General features: G+C 37.7%; 2 protein-coding genes across 8 annotated transcripts in view; one reads left to right on the top strand and one right to left on the bottom strand.

Annotated features, from left to right (window-relative positions):
• cdc42bpab (CDC42 binding protein kinase alpha (DMPK-like) b) overlaps nt 1–7,616 on the bottom strand; it is a 59,176-nt gene extending 51,560 nt beyond the window's left edge. For all 7 annotated transcript variants that reach the window (XM_084092092.1, XM_084092096.1, XM_084092094.1 and 4 more), the window contains exon 1: nt 6,763–7,616. In XM_084092092.1, the coding sequence (XP_083948218.1) occupies nt 6,763–6,940 (178 nt within the window). In that variant the 5' untranslated portion in view covers nt 6,941–7,616. The remainder of the gene's footprint in view (nt 1–6,762) is intronic.
• Nucleotides 7,617–12,388: 4,772 nt separating this feature from the next.
• On the top strand, nt 12,389–14,794 carry lft1 (lefty1). The gene is made up of 4 exons (XM_084092091.1): nt 12,389–12,745; nt 12,975–13,218; nt 13,331–13,570; nt 14,203–14,794. The coding sequence occupies exons 1-4, from the start codon at nt 12,478–12,480 to the stop codon at nt 14,525–14,527; spliced, it is 1,077 nt and encodes a 358-aa protein (XP_083948217.1). The 5' UTR covers nt 12,389–12,477; the 3' UTR covers nt 14,528–14,794.
• The last annotated feature ends 915 nt before the right edge of the window (nt 14,795–15,709 follow it).

Genomic DNA, 15,709 nt, shown 5'->3' with positions numbered 1-15,709 from the left:
AGAATTATACGATTTGCGAGACTCCGCAAAATAGAAATATCTAAAAATAAAACATCTGTTGCACAAAATCAACAAGAATAACTAAAACTAAATAAAAACGATTTACAGGCCAGAACAAGTTTCTATATATAATATGTTTGCAGCGTTGAGCAATGTAGCCAATCACAGACATAATGTGTTGATTTCTTGAACGCAATGGCCAATAAGATGCATTTAAGATAGAATCCACTCACCGCTTAAAACTGAGTTTTTGTTCAGTGCTGAATTCTGCATGCTGGCAAATCCTCTGATTATAACAAACAAAGTGTTGACATTATGAAAGATTTATTGTGCAGTCAGCTTCATTGATAATAACGGAGCTTTGTGAGATCGAGATGAACTGAGATATCAGCTTTTTAGGAATTATTATTATTTATTATTGTGGTTAAAAAGTATATATATATATTTTTTTTTTTTTTAGAAAATGACCAATTGTTTCGCTAGATAAGACCCTATTCCTCAGCTGGGATCGTGCAGAGCCCTTTGAAGCACTTCAGAGCCCTTTGAAACTGCATTGATTTGGACTTCATCAATTTGGTTACCGTTGAAGTCCATTGTGTGGAGAAAAATCCTGAAATGTTTTCCTCAAAAAACTTAATTTCTTTTCCACTGAAGAAAGAAAGACATGAACATCTTGGATGGCACTGAGGTGAGTAAATTATCAGGAAATTTTTATTTTGAGGTGATCTAATCCTTTAATAACAAATAATTTATCACCATCATTACAGGTGTTTCATTTACCTTACTTGCAAGCCACAGCAGGCTACAGCATACATGACCCTAGTTACCTGTGGTTGACCTGGCCGTGCGTCACTCAGAAAACAACAGGCCAATCAGAAGAGAGGCTCATGAATAATAAGTAGACAGGCCAAAATCGACCTGTTCTTGGCAGAGCTCCTGAGAAAGGAGCTGTAAAATATATTGAGATGGCTTTTGGTACTTATACCGCAACTATATATTCATAAGGACATCAAAACCTGGGACCTTTAAAACGTGATCAATTGTCACCTGCCACGAATGGTTTACTTAGATCTCATATGGTAAATAAAACTGAGTGTCCATTATTTTCCTCTGCTGAAGCTGGTACCCTGAAGTGACAGTCTGATTGAGACGCTCGCCAAAAAAGAACTAGGATTGCCATTTTGACACAATGCCATTTTGGATTGTCTAAAGAAAAGAACTCATGATATGATGCAGCTGACTAGTTTTTAGAATGGAGCTGCAGTCTGAGCTGCTAAGCAAATGAACTTTGACAGTTGAGACAGGAAATCTTGAAAGGTCAGATTGGTAACAAGACCAATCAACATAATGTGATATCAGATAACCTTCCATGATGTTTATCACCTGTCTGAGGCTGATTTCAATCTTTAAAAATGTCTGTTTAATTGCCTGTATTTTCCATTTTACAAACCTTACTAAACCATGTACACTGTTTTACAACTAGCCAGCTATTACAGCAATTCAGCCTAACTATTCATCTCAGGGGTGCAGCATTTTTTGCATGCAAGAGTAATTATCTCAAAATACGAGGCGTTTACAATTTGGAAAGCTTGTAAAATCTTGATCAAGCGTAAGTCATGCGTGATAGTTACTGAAGTGTGAGGGTATTTTTGTCATTTGGAAATCTCATGAGGTAGATTTGACTGAAACGTGGCCTGACATGCACATTATGTGCGTGGCTAACAAGTACAGCACCAAGCAAAACATACCTAGTGTTTACGGGGTCAGCCAAGATAACCAACAGACAAAAATCACTCCAACCACAGGATTTCCTCATTTTGTGACACTCGAGGCTGCTTCATCGTGCTGCATGGCCAGCGAGAGCTTCCCGTGACCCTCGAGGACTGGAAACTATGATGCAAAACACAAATGCACGCCTACTGAAAGAGAAACCAAACCAAACCAAACCCGCTGAACCCGCAAATCACTTTGCTATTCAGTAGTGTCTACATTGAAAACACTTCAGGAAAAAATAAAATAAATCTACGTATGCGCTGTTTGCTCTTCATTTGAGAATAAAAAGTAATACTACATGCTAGACACTACCACTGCTAGACAGTGTACATAGTCATTTTACAATAGCTTTGAATTTTACTCATCCAATTGGAATTTAGAGTCAGAATGGTTTTGGAAGTCATATTTTTAAGTCTTTACTGAATGTTGGGGTCAAATCTCTGGGTCACATTGTGTCACAGCTTAGTGGTGCATGTGGTAGCATTCTGATAGGATGGTCTACTGTTCCAGTGTATCAAAGCTCAAGGGCGTACACCAAAAATACACACACACAAAGTATTCAGGCACATAAATCAGGAAGCAAGCCCAAAGTAAGGCCAAGTGATAACTGTGTGCATGCAGCATTATAGTCGGTCAGCAATGTCAGAGGACACTGGCCAATCTGCACTGCTACTAAAGTTGCCAACCGTTTTGTAAATCATAAAACTACCCCATATTTATAGGAATAGTTCACATAAAATGAAAATTCTGTCATCATTTACATATATGACTTTCTTCTATAGAAAACAATTAAAGCTATTTTCCAAAAGCAACTCAATGTATTTTTTCTATACAATGAAATCCAGTGTTGTTTTGTCCCCCATTGACTTTCATTGTCTGAGTGAAAACAAATGAAACGTTCTATAAAATCTACTTTTGTATTCTGCTGATTAAATAACTGGGTCATTCCTAGTTGTCAACTCAACTAGAGGTCCCTGGCTAAAATACACCTGTAGGACTTTCTTTCTTCTGTGGAACAAAATATATTTTGAAAATGTCTGTTTTGTTTTTCCTTTTTCATTCAATGAAGGTCAATGGGGTCCAATGTTGTTTTACAATGTTGAAGGTGAGTAAATGAGGACAAATTTCATTTGAACTATCCCCTTAAAGTAGTAGAATTGGGTTCCAAATTAGATCTATCAATTTTATATTATTTAGCCCATTTTTAGTTGAAATCAAACCTTTATGACTGACTTTGCAAAAAAAAGTCAATGGGGTCCCATGTTGTTTTACATTGTAGGTGAGTAAATGATGACCAAAACTATCACTTTAAGGCAACAGAATTGAGTTTTACTAAATCCATCAACATCACACTTGCACAGCTGCAGACTGTAGCATTTCGCAGTATTTGTTTAGACATGTTCAACTGTCACCTGCCACCAATGGTTTACTTAGATCTCAAATGGCAAATGAAACTGAGCGTGTCTGTTATTTTCCTCTGCTGAAGCTAGCGAACTGGCAGACTGATTTAAATGCTGGCCAATGAAGAAATTGGATGCACTGAGAGGAAGATAGATCGAGAGAATGGCGACAGAGAGTAGGCATCAAACCGCTGCCGTACGAGCCTCTTCACACTGCACATCAGAGCGGCAAAGAGCTAGAACTCTGAGTCAGCACTTCCATGCAAATCTGGCCTTAGTCTGAGCGGAATGCAGCACTTCTTCATCTACAGTGTACAAGGAGGGTCTCAGAGCACCAATGCACTGCAGCATTGGCTATCTGGCTACTTCTGAGTGTTATCTCAAATAACAGATCTCTATTAGCGAAACACACCCTAAAACGTGTCTAGAATGCATTACAATACATATACAATGACAAAAACATTCTCTCTTCCCATGTGTGTGCATACTACAGCTTCAGGCATGGGCGGGTGTCTAAGTGTATAATGTTAGCACTAAATAAGTTCCTGTTTGACTGTGCTGGAGGGTGTGCTGGAATGAGGGACCAGAGTGGGAATGGAGTCAGATGAGGGAGAAGAGGTGAATTCTTTGGCTTTAAACCATACTATTACAGCCGAGCGATCCGAGCCAAGCCCTCCGCAGGAGAAACATCATGTGACAGGGAGGAACAATGCATCCAGATCTCTGCATTGCTGAGGCGTTATTTTGGGAGTTTGGCATTGATCTTCACCTCAGTGTGGAGCAGCTCAATTTCTGGCATGCCTTGCATTTTAGCAGGATACGCAATAGACTGTGAAATATTGTCACATGTCCAATGAGTGACCTCACACTAACCTTATTAGCATACCATGGTATTTACACTATACACCAACAAAATTCAAATAATACCACGATATTACCAAAGCACCATGTCCAATCAACCATGATAAGTACTTTTTTGTAAGTGAAAAAAGCCTGTACATTACTTTCACTGGTCAAAGGGTTCCACATTGATCCAATTTGATTTTGTACTGACAGTGGGAATACCTGAGAGGGAATACCTTTTAAACATAATGCACTGGTTAATGAATGTATAATTTGGGAAACCCCGTCAAACCATTCCCCAAGCTGCCTCCAATATTCTATGGCCAGTAAAGAGAAAACGAATGAAAAGCTGAAGTGTATTTAAGCATCTTTGCCAGCTGGCCCTAGATTCATTTCATTGAAAAGCCCAGGGAGTCTGCATGAATTCACTCTTTCACAATGAAAAAATAATCAGAACAATACAATATGGCTCTAGGTCACTGGTCTAGACTTGGTTGGCAATGGAAGGGAAGGGAAGAAAATGCGAATGAATCATTCATTCTGTGTCTCGTAGGGTTATGCATACATTTCTCTGGAGGACTGGGACATTCCAGGGGGTTTCGCATATAATTGCAGCTTAGCGGCCTTGTCCCAACATACATGTGATTCTCATTATGTTGTAGTACATTGTGACGGCCTCAAGGCTCCAATTACAAACCATCAACGCTGAATGTGGAATACTCATCACTGCCCTTACCTAAACCATCAGTGGTTGATGCACCCTCAGTAATTCTGTTTATGAACTGCCCTCAGACGCTGAGGAAATGCAGAGCAACCAGCCAAATTTATCCCCCCGGTTCCAAAGTTACGCTGCCTTCCAGCCTTCCAGCTGGAACTTTTTTGTAATATGAACACCGTAAAATGTGTTAGTGTGTCACAAAAAAAGCAAGACACAAAGTCCCTTGTGAAGCTAACTTTGACCTTGGTGACAATAAACTGCGACTTTGGTCTCCGTTCCAATGACTGTCACATTGAAATGTGAATGAAAGAGTGAGTGTGTGCTAATGAGCTCATGACTGAGTGACCCATCTAGTCGGTCTTTAAATAGTCAAGTCCACAAAGGGGACAAACACAATGCACAGCCGTTTCCCCGTATGACATCATGTGTCCAGTGGCTCAGTGGAGTTTCCTGACGTTGCCCTATAGAGACTCCCCACAGGAAAGGTGCACTTACACTTTTTCGCACAAGCACACATGCACAATGACGCACAATAGCTCAAATTACAATAATTTCAAAAACGTCCTGGCTAGTGTGCAACAACACTGACCGGCACTGTCAAAGTATACAGGCCTAACTAAGTTGCTTGAAGGCTAGTTTGATTTGCATTTTCATTCAAATAAAAGGATTGTAAACAATACAACAATCTAAGCAGGGACTGTGCTGTGAATTGGCACTGCATTCAGACGATGGTCAATGAATCTAAACCCATGCTGTTTGCTGCATTCTCTTCATTTCTCAGAGTTACATAACATGACAGTTAATTAAGCCAAACTTTTTCCAGAGATAGAAGGCTGTTCATTCTGCTCCATTTTAAACTAGCAATTAGATCATTTACAGATGCAGGATGAACTCTGCCCCCATAAAACTTTGCCTATTTGCCTTGAAAGTGCACTCAGTAGGTTTTTGTTTACATATAGCCTAGCATCTTATTCATTTCAATAGATTTTGGATGTGATTCTGACATGTATAAACCTGGATACATGACGTGTGTTTACTCACTGCATGCTGATCCACACCATCAATCAAAATTTTGACTTGGGTTAGGCAAGGCAAGTTTATTTATATAGCACATTTCATACATGGGGTAATTCAAAGTTCTTTAGGCCTATATTAAAAAAAAAAATTTTTTTTTTAAATAGTAACCATAAAAAGGTAAAAAAAAATACAATAAAAGTTACTAATTAAACTAATTAAAAGAAATAAAGGTATAGATAAAAAATGTGAGGGTCATAAAAGGAAAAGAGACTTAAACAGTTATGTTGTGTTTGTAGTATATATATATATATATATATATATATATATATATATATATATATATAGCCAGTCAGTGTTGTTGCACACAAGCCAGGACGTTTTTGAGATTATTGTGATATATATATAGTGATGTGATATATAGTATATATATATATATATATATATAGTGTGTGTGTGTGACTGTTTTGTGATTTGTAAAGTGCCTGATAGATAGATAGATAGATAGATAGATAGATAGATAGATAGATAGATAGATAGATAGATAGATAGATAGATAGATATGAGTGCACCTTTAGCTACTGCCTGAATATTATATGTAGCTAAGCTAAGTGTTAGGCCATCGAGAAAGAATATACATACTATTCTACTGGTGAACATGCACAGAGGCCATAAATAAATTAGATCGTTTATCTGTGGCCCATGTCGAAATGAAAGCCCACTGCACTGTATCCACCTTGTTTCAACAGTAAGTAGGGACTCATTAAGGTGAGCTTCACATTCCACATTCATGCACAAACCAGTCTAGCGATGATGTCATCTTCATTTCTGTTCCCCCCTCGAAAACAACTCGATGTGTTTTCCATACAGCAACTTTGTCTGTTAAGCAGCTGGCTAACGTCAGACAATATAACAATAGTTTGTTTGGCTCCCGCATGTCACAGTGAATCGCCAAACAACTGACGTGTGGGACGCGTGAAAGACAAGGCGTGCAGTGCATGAAATGTGTCTTACCCCAGTCTAGGAACTCCAGAACGTTTTTCTCTCTTCTGAGGGGAGAATTATTGCACTCATCATAAAGGCAGACAAGAACATCCAACAAGGTCTCCACGCTAAAGCACTGGCCGCTGGATTGAGACGGGCCATCTAGAAACAGCTTCTCCAGCTTCTTCAAACGCACCTCTCCAGACATGGTTTCAAATGGTGCTGATGTCTCACAGTAAGGTCAGGATTTGCTCCCCACGGTAGCAAATTGGACCGGCCAGTGGCACACTTGAGTGATCGAAAAACTTAAAGGCTCAGAAATATATAGTCAAGCTTAAGGGGGTCAATCATGGTCCCTCTCTTACCGATGCGTCCATATCAATCCACAACATCATGAATTCGCAGTCCTTAGATGCAGAGAACTTGCAGCCATCGACCCTGCCCTGGCCGGTGGATTTGACGTATATTACCTAGGCTTATGTATTCCCGATTTCAGATTCTCCTTTGAAGGACACTTTTCACAAAAGAAGTCACCAAAGAAGTTTTAAGCAATCCCCCGAGACATGGTGATATCTGTGGTTATCCATAATGCAGCAACAAAAGCGCATCAGCAGCACGGGATCTGCATTGCTACAAAGCCCCATATGCCCCTCCTCTGTCAGGACTGCGAAAGCCTTAGCAAGCTGTTTTTCCTTTAAATTCCTCTCTGTATATACAAAACGCTGGCGGAGAGAGCAAGCCGTGGGTTCGACAACTGTTACGCGATATTATGCACTTGTCGGGGAAGCGTTGCGGCGAGGGACTGAAAATATGCGTCCTCGTACATGTCGGTGGAGGACTCTGCTCTGCTGCCTGCCTTCCCTGCTCTGCTCCCGGTCTCTCTCTCTCTCTCTCTCTCTCTCTCTCTCTCTCTCACAGCTCGCTGCTGCTGCTGCAGGCAAAACCCGACATCATCATGGCGACCGTCACGGCATCTGCTGCGGGGAATGGAGGGATATGCTGGTGGGAAATAGAGTAGTGTATACTAGAGCAGTGTGCGAATTATCCGCCAATTATTCACTGGCCTTCAGAGGGCTCGACCTTTTGAAGGAATTTCTGTCAGTAATTTGTCGTTGAGGTTCGTTTCGCTTAACCCAAATTATCTTTTAGCGCAGTGCGCTAATTATTTAAACACTTTCAAAACACTCGAGTTTTGTCATTTCCTTGTGGTACATAAATAATAAAGTGATAACGGCAGGACTTTTTTGTTGACTTGTCTGAAGGTGACGGAAAGAGCTCGAACAACGTAACGTACTGTTGCTATGGTTACCTCTGCAGGCCAACGCGACTTCTAATTATAGCAGTTGTCTTTGACTAAAACTATGCTAACTTTTTTTGGTTACTCATTCGTTTTAAAATGCTTTTTACGCATGTATTATGTAAGAATACATACTTTTAAATACATTGTTTTGAGTCTCTTGTGGGACTTACTTAGGTAAGGAAACTTGTACTTGTTCCATTAAAGGGATAGTTGACCCAAAAATGAAAATTGTATTATTTACTCACTCTCATGTTGTTACAAACCTGTATGAGTTTCTTTCTTCTGTTGAACACAAAAGAAGATATTTTAAAAGAATGTTGGTAACCAGACAGTTGATGGCACCCACTGACTTCTCCTATGTAAGTCAAATGGGTAACGTTACCGTCAACTGTTTGATTACCAACATTCTTCAAAATATCTTCTTTTGTGTTCAGAAGAAGAAAGTAATTCATTGAGGGTGAATAAGTAATGACAACATTTTCATTTTTGGGTAAACTATCCCTTTAAAACTTATTTGTAATACACGTTCACAATAAAAATAAATTTAGATTTCAGAGCGCCATACTGTTATGTTATTCCCTTTTACTGTCTATGGTTATCCCTTAGTGCTTTAAGAAATTAGGGTGATATGATGCTATATGTTGATTAAATAAATGATCCACTGTTTGAGATCAAGCTATATTGTGTTTATTATTTTATCTAGAGGATATCTCAGTGCCACAATTTAGTTATTAAAACAATAAACTGCAAAAGACTCGAGAAATCAATTTGGTCTTATGTGTGGTCTGATAGATGGCGGTATTATTATGAGTGTATGGTATGCAAGGAATATGTCCAGTGTCTTGGCTGAGCGCTCGAATGTAGGTAAGAGACTCAAATATTAGTCGGTTTATACTAAGCGTCCAAGCAGTTCTTAAAAATATTTATTAACATACATGGTTTTTTTTTTTTTTTTTTTTTCTTTGGTGATTTGTATTTGCCATCATTGTACGCTTATGGGCGTGTCCTAAAATATGGCGACCACTACCCATAATGCAATGATGTACATTCCCATTCTCTTGAGTAGGTACTCATTTTGAATAAGTAATTACTTCACTTCTATATAGTATGAATGTGTGTTGTATGAATGTAATCTGGGCATACTACATCCACCATGTTGTTATCATCACGTGACGTCACGTTGCTTCACTGCCATTCATAAATCCTCTCCCATGGCTTCATGGGATAGTAAAGTGTCCATCGTATGCAGAATCTCGCTAGAAGAAGTAGGTTATCCGGGTACTTTTTGCTAACTCTTTTATGAGTAGGCTACTGTGAATTCGGACATGGTTCTTTTGTCACATACTGATTTTTGCCTACTATAGGGAAGTATGCGATTTCGGATGCAGCCTAGAGGGTTTATGCGCCCCTTGAGAGTTCTTGAAATTATACTTATGCCCCATGAATGACCTTTTTTGCATTCACAAAATAAAATAAAACACACTACACACCATAAAACAAATAAATGCGATAAAAAAAGCAATGTATGCATGGTAACTAGTGGTGATTGGTGTATCATTCAAACAGTAGGCCTAATTTCTAGTGAATATTGATGGGCATGTAACCCAAAGAAACACGTTTTCTCTTTGGGAAAGGTATTTTGTGCAGAAACGTTGTTATTTTTTAAGAAAAATGAGCACGTTCGCCCTCTTGTGTCCAATATTTTGCATTGCAATTGCAATGAGAAATTTTAACAAGAGCCTCTCTGCTATTTATTTGTCCGTGTATTTATTTAACGTTTATTGAGTAGCAGATATGGTTGTAATTGTTACATTTAAGTTAAGATTTTTTCAAAACTGGCTACAACTGTGGGGCTATGTCTAGAAATAAATATTAAAGATGAGCTTAATATATAGGCTATTAGTAGGCTGTTTTCATATATGTCACTTTTTAAATATAAGGCCTATGTCTTAAGCAAACAAGCTGTTTAGTTCGATAGAGTAGCTAAACATATTTGTCACATCAAACGAAAATGTCAAAGCACAGCTGTTCACGTGTAAGCGTTTGACGTTTGAGAACGTGACATCTCTTCTCAAGGTGGCGCATTTCATAAACATTCTTCAATAAATCTGAATCTGACAATTGCCACACCAAACCTAATAAGGTGCTAATAGTGTCTTTCATGTCAAAACATTTGATGTTAGAACCAAACTGCGGCAGGATGTAGGGAATGTTGAACAGGAAGTTAACATTCAATTATTAATTTCATTTGACCATGAGATTTTTTTAAACAATAAACATCCTGAAGCACATTTAAAAAAAATTTTTTTTTTAAATATATATATATATATATATATATATATATATATATATATATATATATATATATATATATCCTGCATAGGTTATGCATTTTTACGATATCGATAATCACTGACGAAAAGAACACTGAATTTTCAACGTCGTTACCTTTATGACGTCGCTATAGAATGTTTGTTGTTTTATCAAACCGAGGCGGGATCCGTTTGAATAGTGCTGTCTTTCGTATGTAGTAGAGAGGTGTTAATTAACACATGTTTTGTTGATTGGCGTGTACCTCCATCCTTTGATTAAGGATATACTACCTTTGAGAATTAGATGGTACTTCTATTGACGAAAGGGCCTCAAAATAATCGACAAGGAAGGACAGAAGACTGACAGTAATCACACAAGGATCCTGGACTTCAGTTTACTCATGCACCATGTGTATTGTACAAAATGAGTCAAGCAGGCCCCTAGACTGAGGATTTTTGGCAATTAATTTCACATCTAACTAACATGACTTTCAAGAATAAAGATTTAATTTGAACAGCATTTTTTTTTAAATATATATATATAGCTTATATTTAATTATTCACATTTCATATTCCAGACTTATTACCAGATGTTCAAACTGTTTCTAAACTATTTGGAGAAACATACCTGTATCTAGTTAACTTTTTTGTGTGAATAGGACAAATATTAACAGATGACAACTTAATCATTTCTTGCAGCTGATATGGTAATACTCCTCTGGGCTCAAACAGTGAGCTCTTTTGTCTGATTCTGCATTTGTATTGCATTAATTTGCCTCCATCTCCAGCCAGTCATTTGTCATCTGTTCTTCCTGTGAGCTCCTTTAGTCTGTCTGACATCTTAGAGCAAATAGAGGGGCCAATACACATACTTACACACTGGGCCCTCAGTGCCACTAGCCCCTCTTCTAATGTTAGTGTGACCAAACAAGGAATGGTAAATCTGGCAATGGAATCAGATAATCACCAACCTGTGAAGAGCCTCCCAATCCACATCCTATACTGCAGCCCTGGATTAAACAGTCTGTTTGCCTAATAATTTTAATCTGTGCATCAAGCTGAAGGATGGTGGTCTTCGAATAAACATCTAATCCCTCAGCCCACCCAATGATGATGGGACCACAGCGAGGGTGATCAGAATGGTGCTTAAACAGAGGGACTGAAAACTCTATACTGACAGACTCTTGCCAGACAAGGAATGTTTTACAATGTCCAGGGGAATGTACACATGACGAACAAGGGTGCTACATCAACGTGCACATGCAAACTGGAAAGGAGGGAGCGTTCTAGGTTCACCATGTCTGGAAGGTCATCGGTAAATCCACACAACAAGAACATTATGTCAGCAATACAGATAACATAAAATGCAAGTAGAGCAGGTCTACATTCACACATAATTATGTTAACTTCTTGCTTGTATTGCAAAAATAGAACTTGTGACATGTTTTGTTAAATTGCATAATGTTAAAAAAATCCCTCTGTCTATCTATCTATCTATCTATCTATCTATCTATCTATCTATCTATCTATCTGTCTATCTATCTATCTGTCTATCTATCTATCTGTCTGTCTATATATATAGATTTAGATATATACATCTGTCTGTCTATCTATCTATATACATACTGTATCTATCTATTATACACATATCTATCTATCTATCTATCTATCTATCTATCTATCTATCTATCTATCTATCTATCTATCTATCTATCTATCTATCATCTATCTATCTATCTATCTATCTATCCATATTATGCATAGCCTACTGTATCTATCTATTATACATATCTATATATATATCATCATCTATCTATCTTATCTGGAAACTGGAAATGTTTGTATTTATTATTATAATTATTTTTATTTAAATAAAAAATGTTTTATTTATTATCATTCTAGTTTTAAGTTGTGCATTTTGCGTTCATTTCTCCGATGAATCGTGGCTTTCATGTATCACCTATTCACCTTCCCTCTGATGTCAGTCGCCCCCCACCCCCCCTTTGACAAAGTGCGAACAAGACTGGGGGTCTAACGGGTGCATATAAGGACGGGCCGCTGTCAAAGCAGATTCATTTCAGACCGTGAACATCAGCACAGACTCAGAACCTCTCCTGCACCTTCGCGTAAAAGATGTCCTCAATCCGTACCGCGTGTCTCCTTTGCGCAGCATTTTTCGCGATGGTGAGGGGTTTCACCCACGAAGACATGAAAGAGGCTCTCCTGAAGAAATTGGGACTTAATGAAGTTCCGAAAATTCACAAGAGGGATCTGGAGAACCTTGTGATTCCAGCGCACATTAAGAACAAATATGTTTCCATGCTGAAATTGCACCACGCAAGGAAACGCCGCTCGCTTCCCAGTTTAGCCGGCATCCTGAGGGGAATCCCTGGCAATGCAGGTAAGATTAATTTGCTTAATTAACTTAAATGCACAATGTATAGCCTAATGCAAAATTTAGAGACAAAGAACCAGTAAACTGACATTAAATACAAAAAATAGTGCATAAATTGTGCCATGCAAATGAACATGTAATGTGCTGCAATTTAAAAAAATAAAACTTTAAATAGTAACTTATAACTTTAAAACATAGTTTTACAAAATAAATAAATTGCTCTCGTCTATTCCAGACATCTCTGGTGAATTTGTATATTCTGACACGACACGTCAACGTGTGGTCTTTGAGATGACATCAAGGATCCCTGAGAACAGTGAAGTGACCATGGCAGAACTGAAACTGTTCAAGAAAGCCCCACACAAGCGCTCCATCCCAGAGAGAAAGGGCCACAGGCCCGTCAACAACGCCAGGGTGAGCATCTACTGGGTAGAACCTCTGGAAGACGGGTCAAACAGAACTTCACTAGTGGATTCTAGGTAAGCAGAGACGGACACAGACAGTCATTATTCTTTCTTCATTATGCTAATTCCACTGCTGATTGGCGTTAAGGAACATGCATGCTAATTGTAACAACCATTACCTCCTCAGATTGATTCCCATTCACGAAACCGGCTGGAAGAGCTTTGATGTCACCCAGGCAGTACACTATTGGTCGAAGAGCCGAATGGAGATGCCCATGCACCTTGAGGTGTGGATCGAGGGCGAGAGACCCGGCAGTTACGCGGCAGAGATGGCCAAGTGTGTCCACTTCACAACTCAAGATCCAAACGACAACACTCTGGGAAAACCTGAGCTTGTTCTTTACACCCTCAACCTCGAAGAGTTTGGGTAAGCCTTGCTTCATTTCTTAATATTCGACTCTTTTCTGGAGTAGGCCTTCCTTGTATTAGCTACACCTTCTGAAAAAAGTATTCTAATTTTAAAGAACAAATTCACTATTTTTTTTTTTATTTGTTTCTTTAATTACTTAATCCTAACTTTAATAAAATGTAACATTTACTGTTACATAAGCCTGCTTTAAAAAAAAAAAAAAAAAAAAAGTAGCCTATTAGACCTAGGCCTAATATGCTAATTTGGTTAATTTATATTCCAGTTATTGTTAAATGTAAATATATAATATAATATAATTTGATATATATATATATATATATATATATATATAGGGCCTATGCTCAAATAATAAATTAGGTTAGGTCTATGCATTTAGGCTATAGTGTAAATGTGGCAAATTTAGGCACATAAATAGACCTACTTTTTTTTATAAATATTTTATACATAGAGTTAGCAATTGTCAAATTGTTAAATTGTCAAATAAATATATTTTTTCATGTGATTTAGGCTATGTAGCTTAACACCGGCTGTAAAGCCTTACGGAATTAATTTCTTAAAAAATAAAACGGATGTGTTTCATTTAAAACGCTCAACAATGTGTTAATATTCTTTTATTGTTCACGTTGCAGGTCTAGTGGAGACTGTGAAACCAACAAAGACAGTGAAATGTGCTGCAGGGAAAAATACTTCATCAATTTCCGAGCCTTGACTTGGACCCAGTACTGGATCATCGAACCGTCCGGGTATCAGGCGTTCCGGTGCAACGGCGGCTGCCGGCAGCCCAAGCGCAACTACGGCTACGGAGAGAGAAAGTGCGCGGTTGTGGAGAGCGCGCCTCTACCGATGATGTATTTAGTGAAAAAGGGAGATTATACTGAAATTGAGGTGGCTGAATTCCCAAACATGATTGTTGAACAATGTGGATGCGCAATGGATAATATTTCAGTTGTATGAATATGCCATTTGCCATCGTGATGACGCACTGTACTTTGTTATAGGCTGGCTAAGAAAGGGTGTTGGCAACTTAGCCTTCATGACATACCTTAAGCACTTTGTAAAAATTTGTAAATATTGCTAAATTGATATGCATTTATTTTTGCATTTGTATATGATGCCATATGAACTGAAAAGATTGAGCTGTAGATGTTATATTTTGAGCAGTAAATAGGGTTTGTTGTATATGTCACTTTGACTGAATATAAATTAAACTATTTTTCATTGAAACCTCTATTCTTTTAGTGACTTTCCCTCTTCTTAAACCAAATAAACATTTGCATATTCCAGTGTTTGCAGATGGCCACATGGAGAGCAGACGTAAATAGCCAACACAAGGCAGTTATGTTTTTGTTTACTCTACACACACAAATAATCACATATTAAACAGAACAATTTGTAGTTTAAAAAGGGGTGTCAAGATCCTTATTTAAATATACCTAATAGCATAAAGGGTTTTGATACATATAGAAAAAAGTATGGTGGTAACCATATAAAATATCAGTCAAAACAAATGTTCTTCAATCAAATAACATTTAAGAATCTTTTTAATTTCTCTTGTCATTTATTTCATGACATTAGTAGTTCCCACAGTAACTATTTAAATGATATTAAGAGAAATACCTTACATTAGAGAACAAAACACGATTAATCTCAAGACGTTTATTACATTATTTAATGACACATTTCCTTACATCATGAAACACTTTAACATTCATCTCATTGAAAAAAGAAAACAATGCCAAAATACAAACATCATAAACCATACCACCTGCCATCTCTAAACAACACATAATGCCACATTTTTAGTAAAATTTAGACACTTTCGTCCTCAAGCAAGGTCTACGTAGTAATCGTTGCAAATCTCTCATGCCATGCTATGCACTAATTTCATAAGGGACAGGGTCATTATTTTATCCCACATGAAATCATTTCAAGAAAAAAAAATACTTTTACATCAATTTATATGGTATACAGTTAAAAAAAAAAAAATCCACTTAAACTATTACATCATGATTAAATACACCAATTTTAAGTCAAAAATAGCTGCCCTTTTTCTTTGGCCATTTGGCACTTTTTAAGAAATATATTAATTGAAACAAGTCAAGGGCTTGTCTTGACGAAAAACAGGATGTGATCATG

This window comes from Abramis brama, assembly GCF_963993115.1.
Source record: "Abramis brama genome assembly, chromosome: 18".
NCBI lineage: Eukaryota > Metazoa > Chordata > Actinopteri > Cypriniformes > Leuciscidae > Abramis > Abramis brama.
The sequence above is the reverse complement of the archived record's forward strand: the minus strand, read 5'-3'. Positions and strand labels throughout refer to the sequence as shown.

Coding starts and splice junctions, on each gene's coding strand:
- lft1 (XM_084092091.1), top strand. CDS start 12,478: ATGTCCTCAATCCGTACCGCGTGTCTCCTTTGCGCAGCATTTTTCGCG. Junction 13,219..13,330: donor ACTTCACTAGTGGATTCTAG/GTAAGCAGAGAC, acceptor TTACCTCCTCAG/ATTGATTCCCATTCACGAAA. Junction 13,571..14,202: donor CTCAACCTCGAAGAGTTTGG/GTAAGCCTTGCT, acceptor TTCACGTTGCAG/GTCTAGTGGAGACTGTGAAA.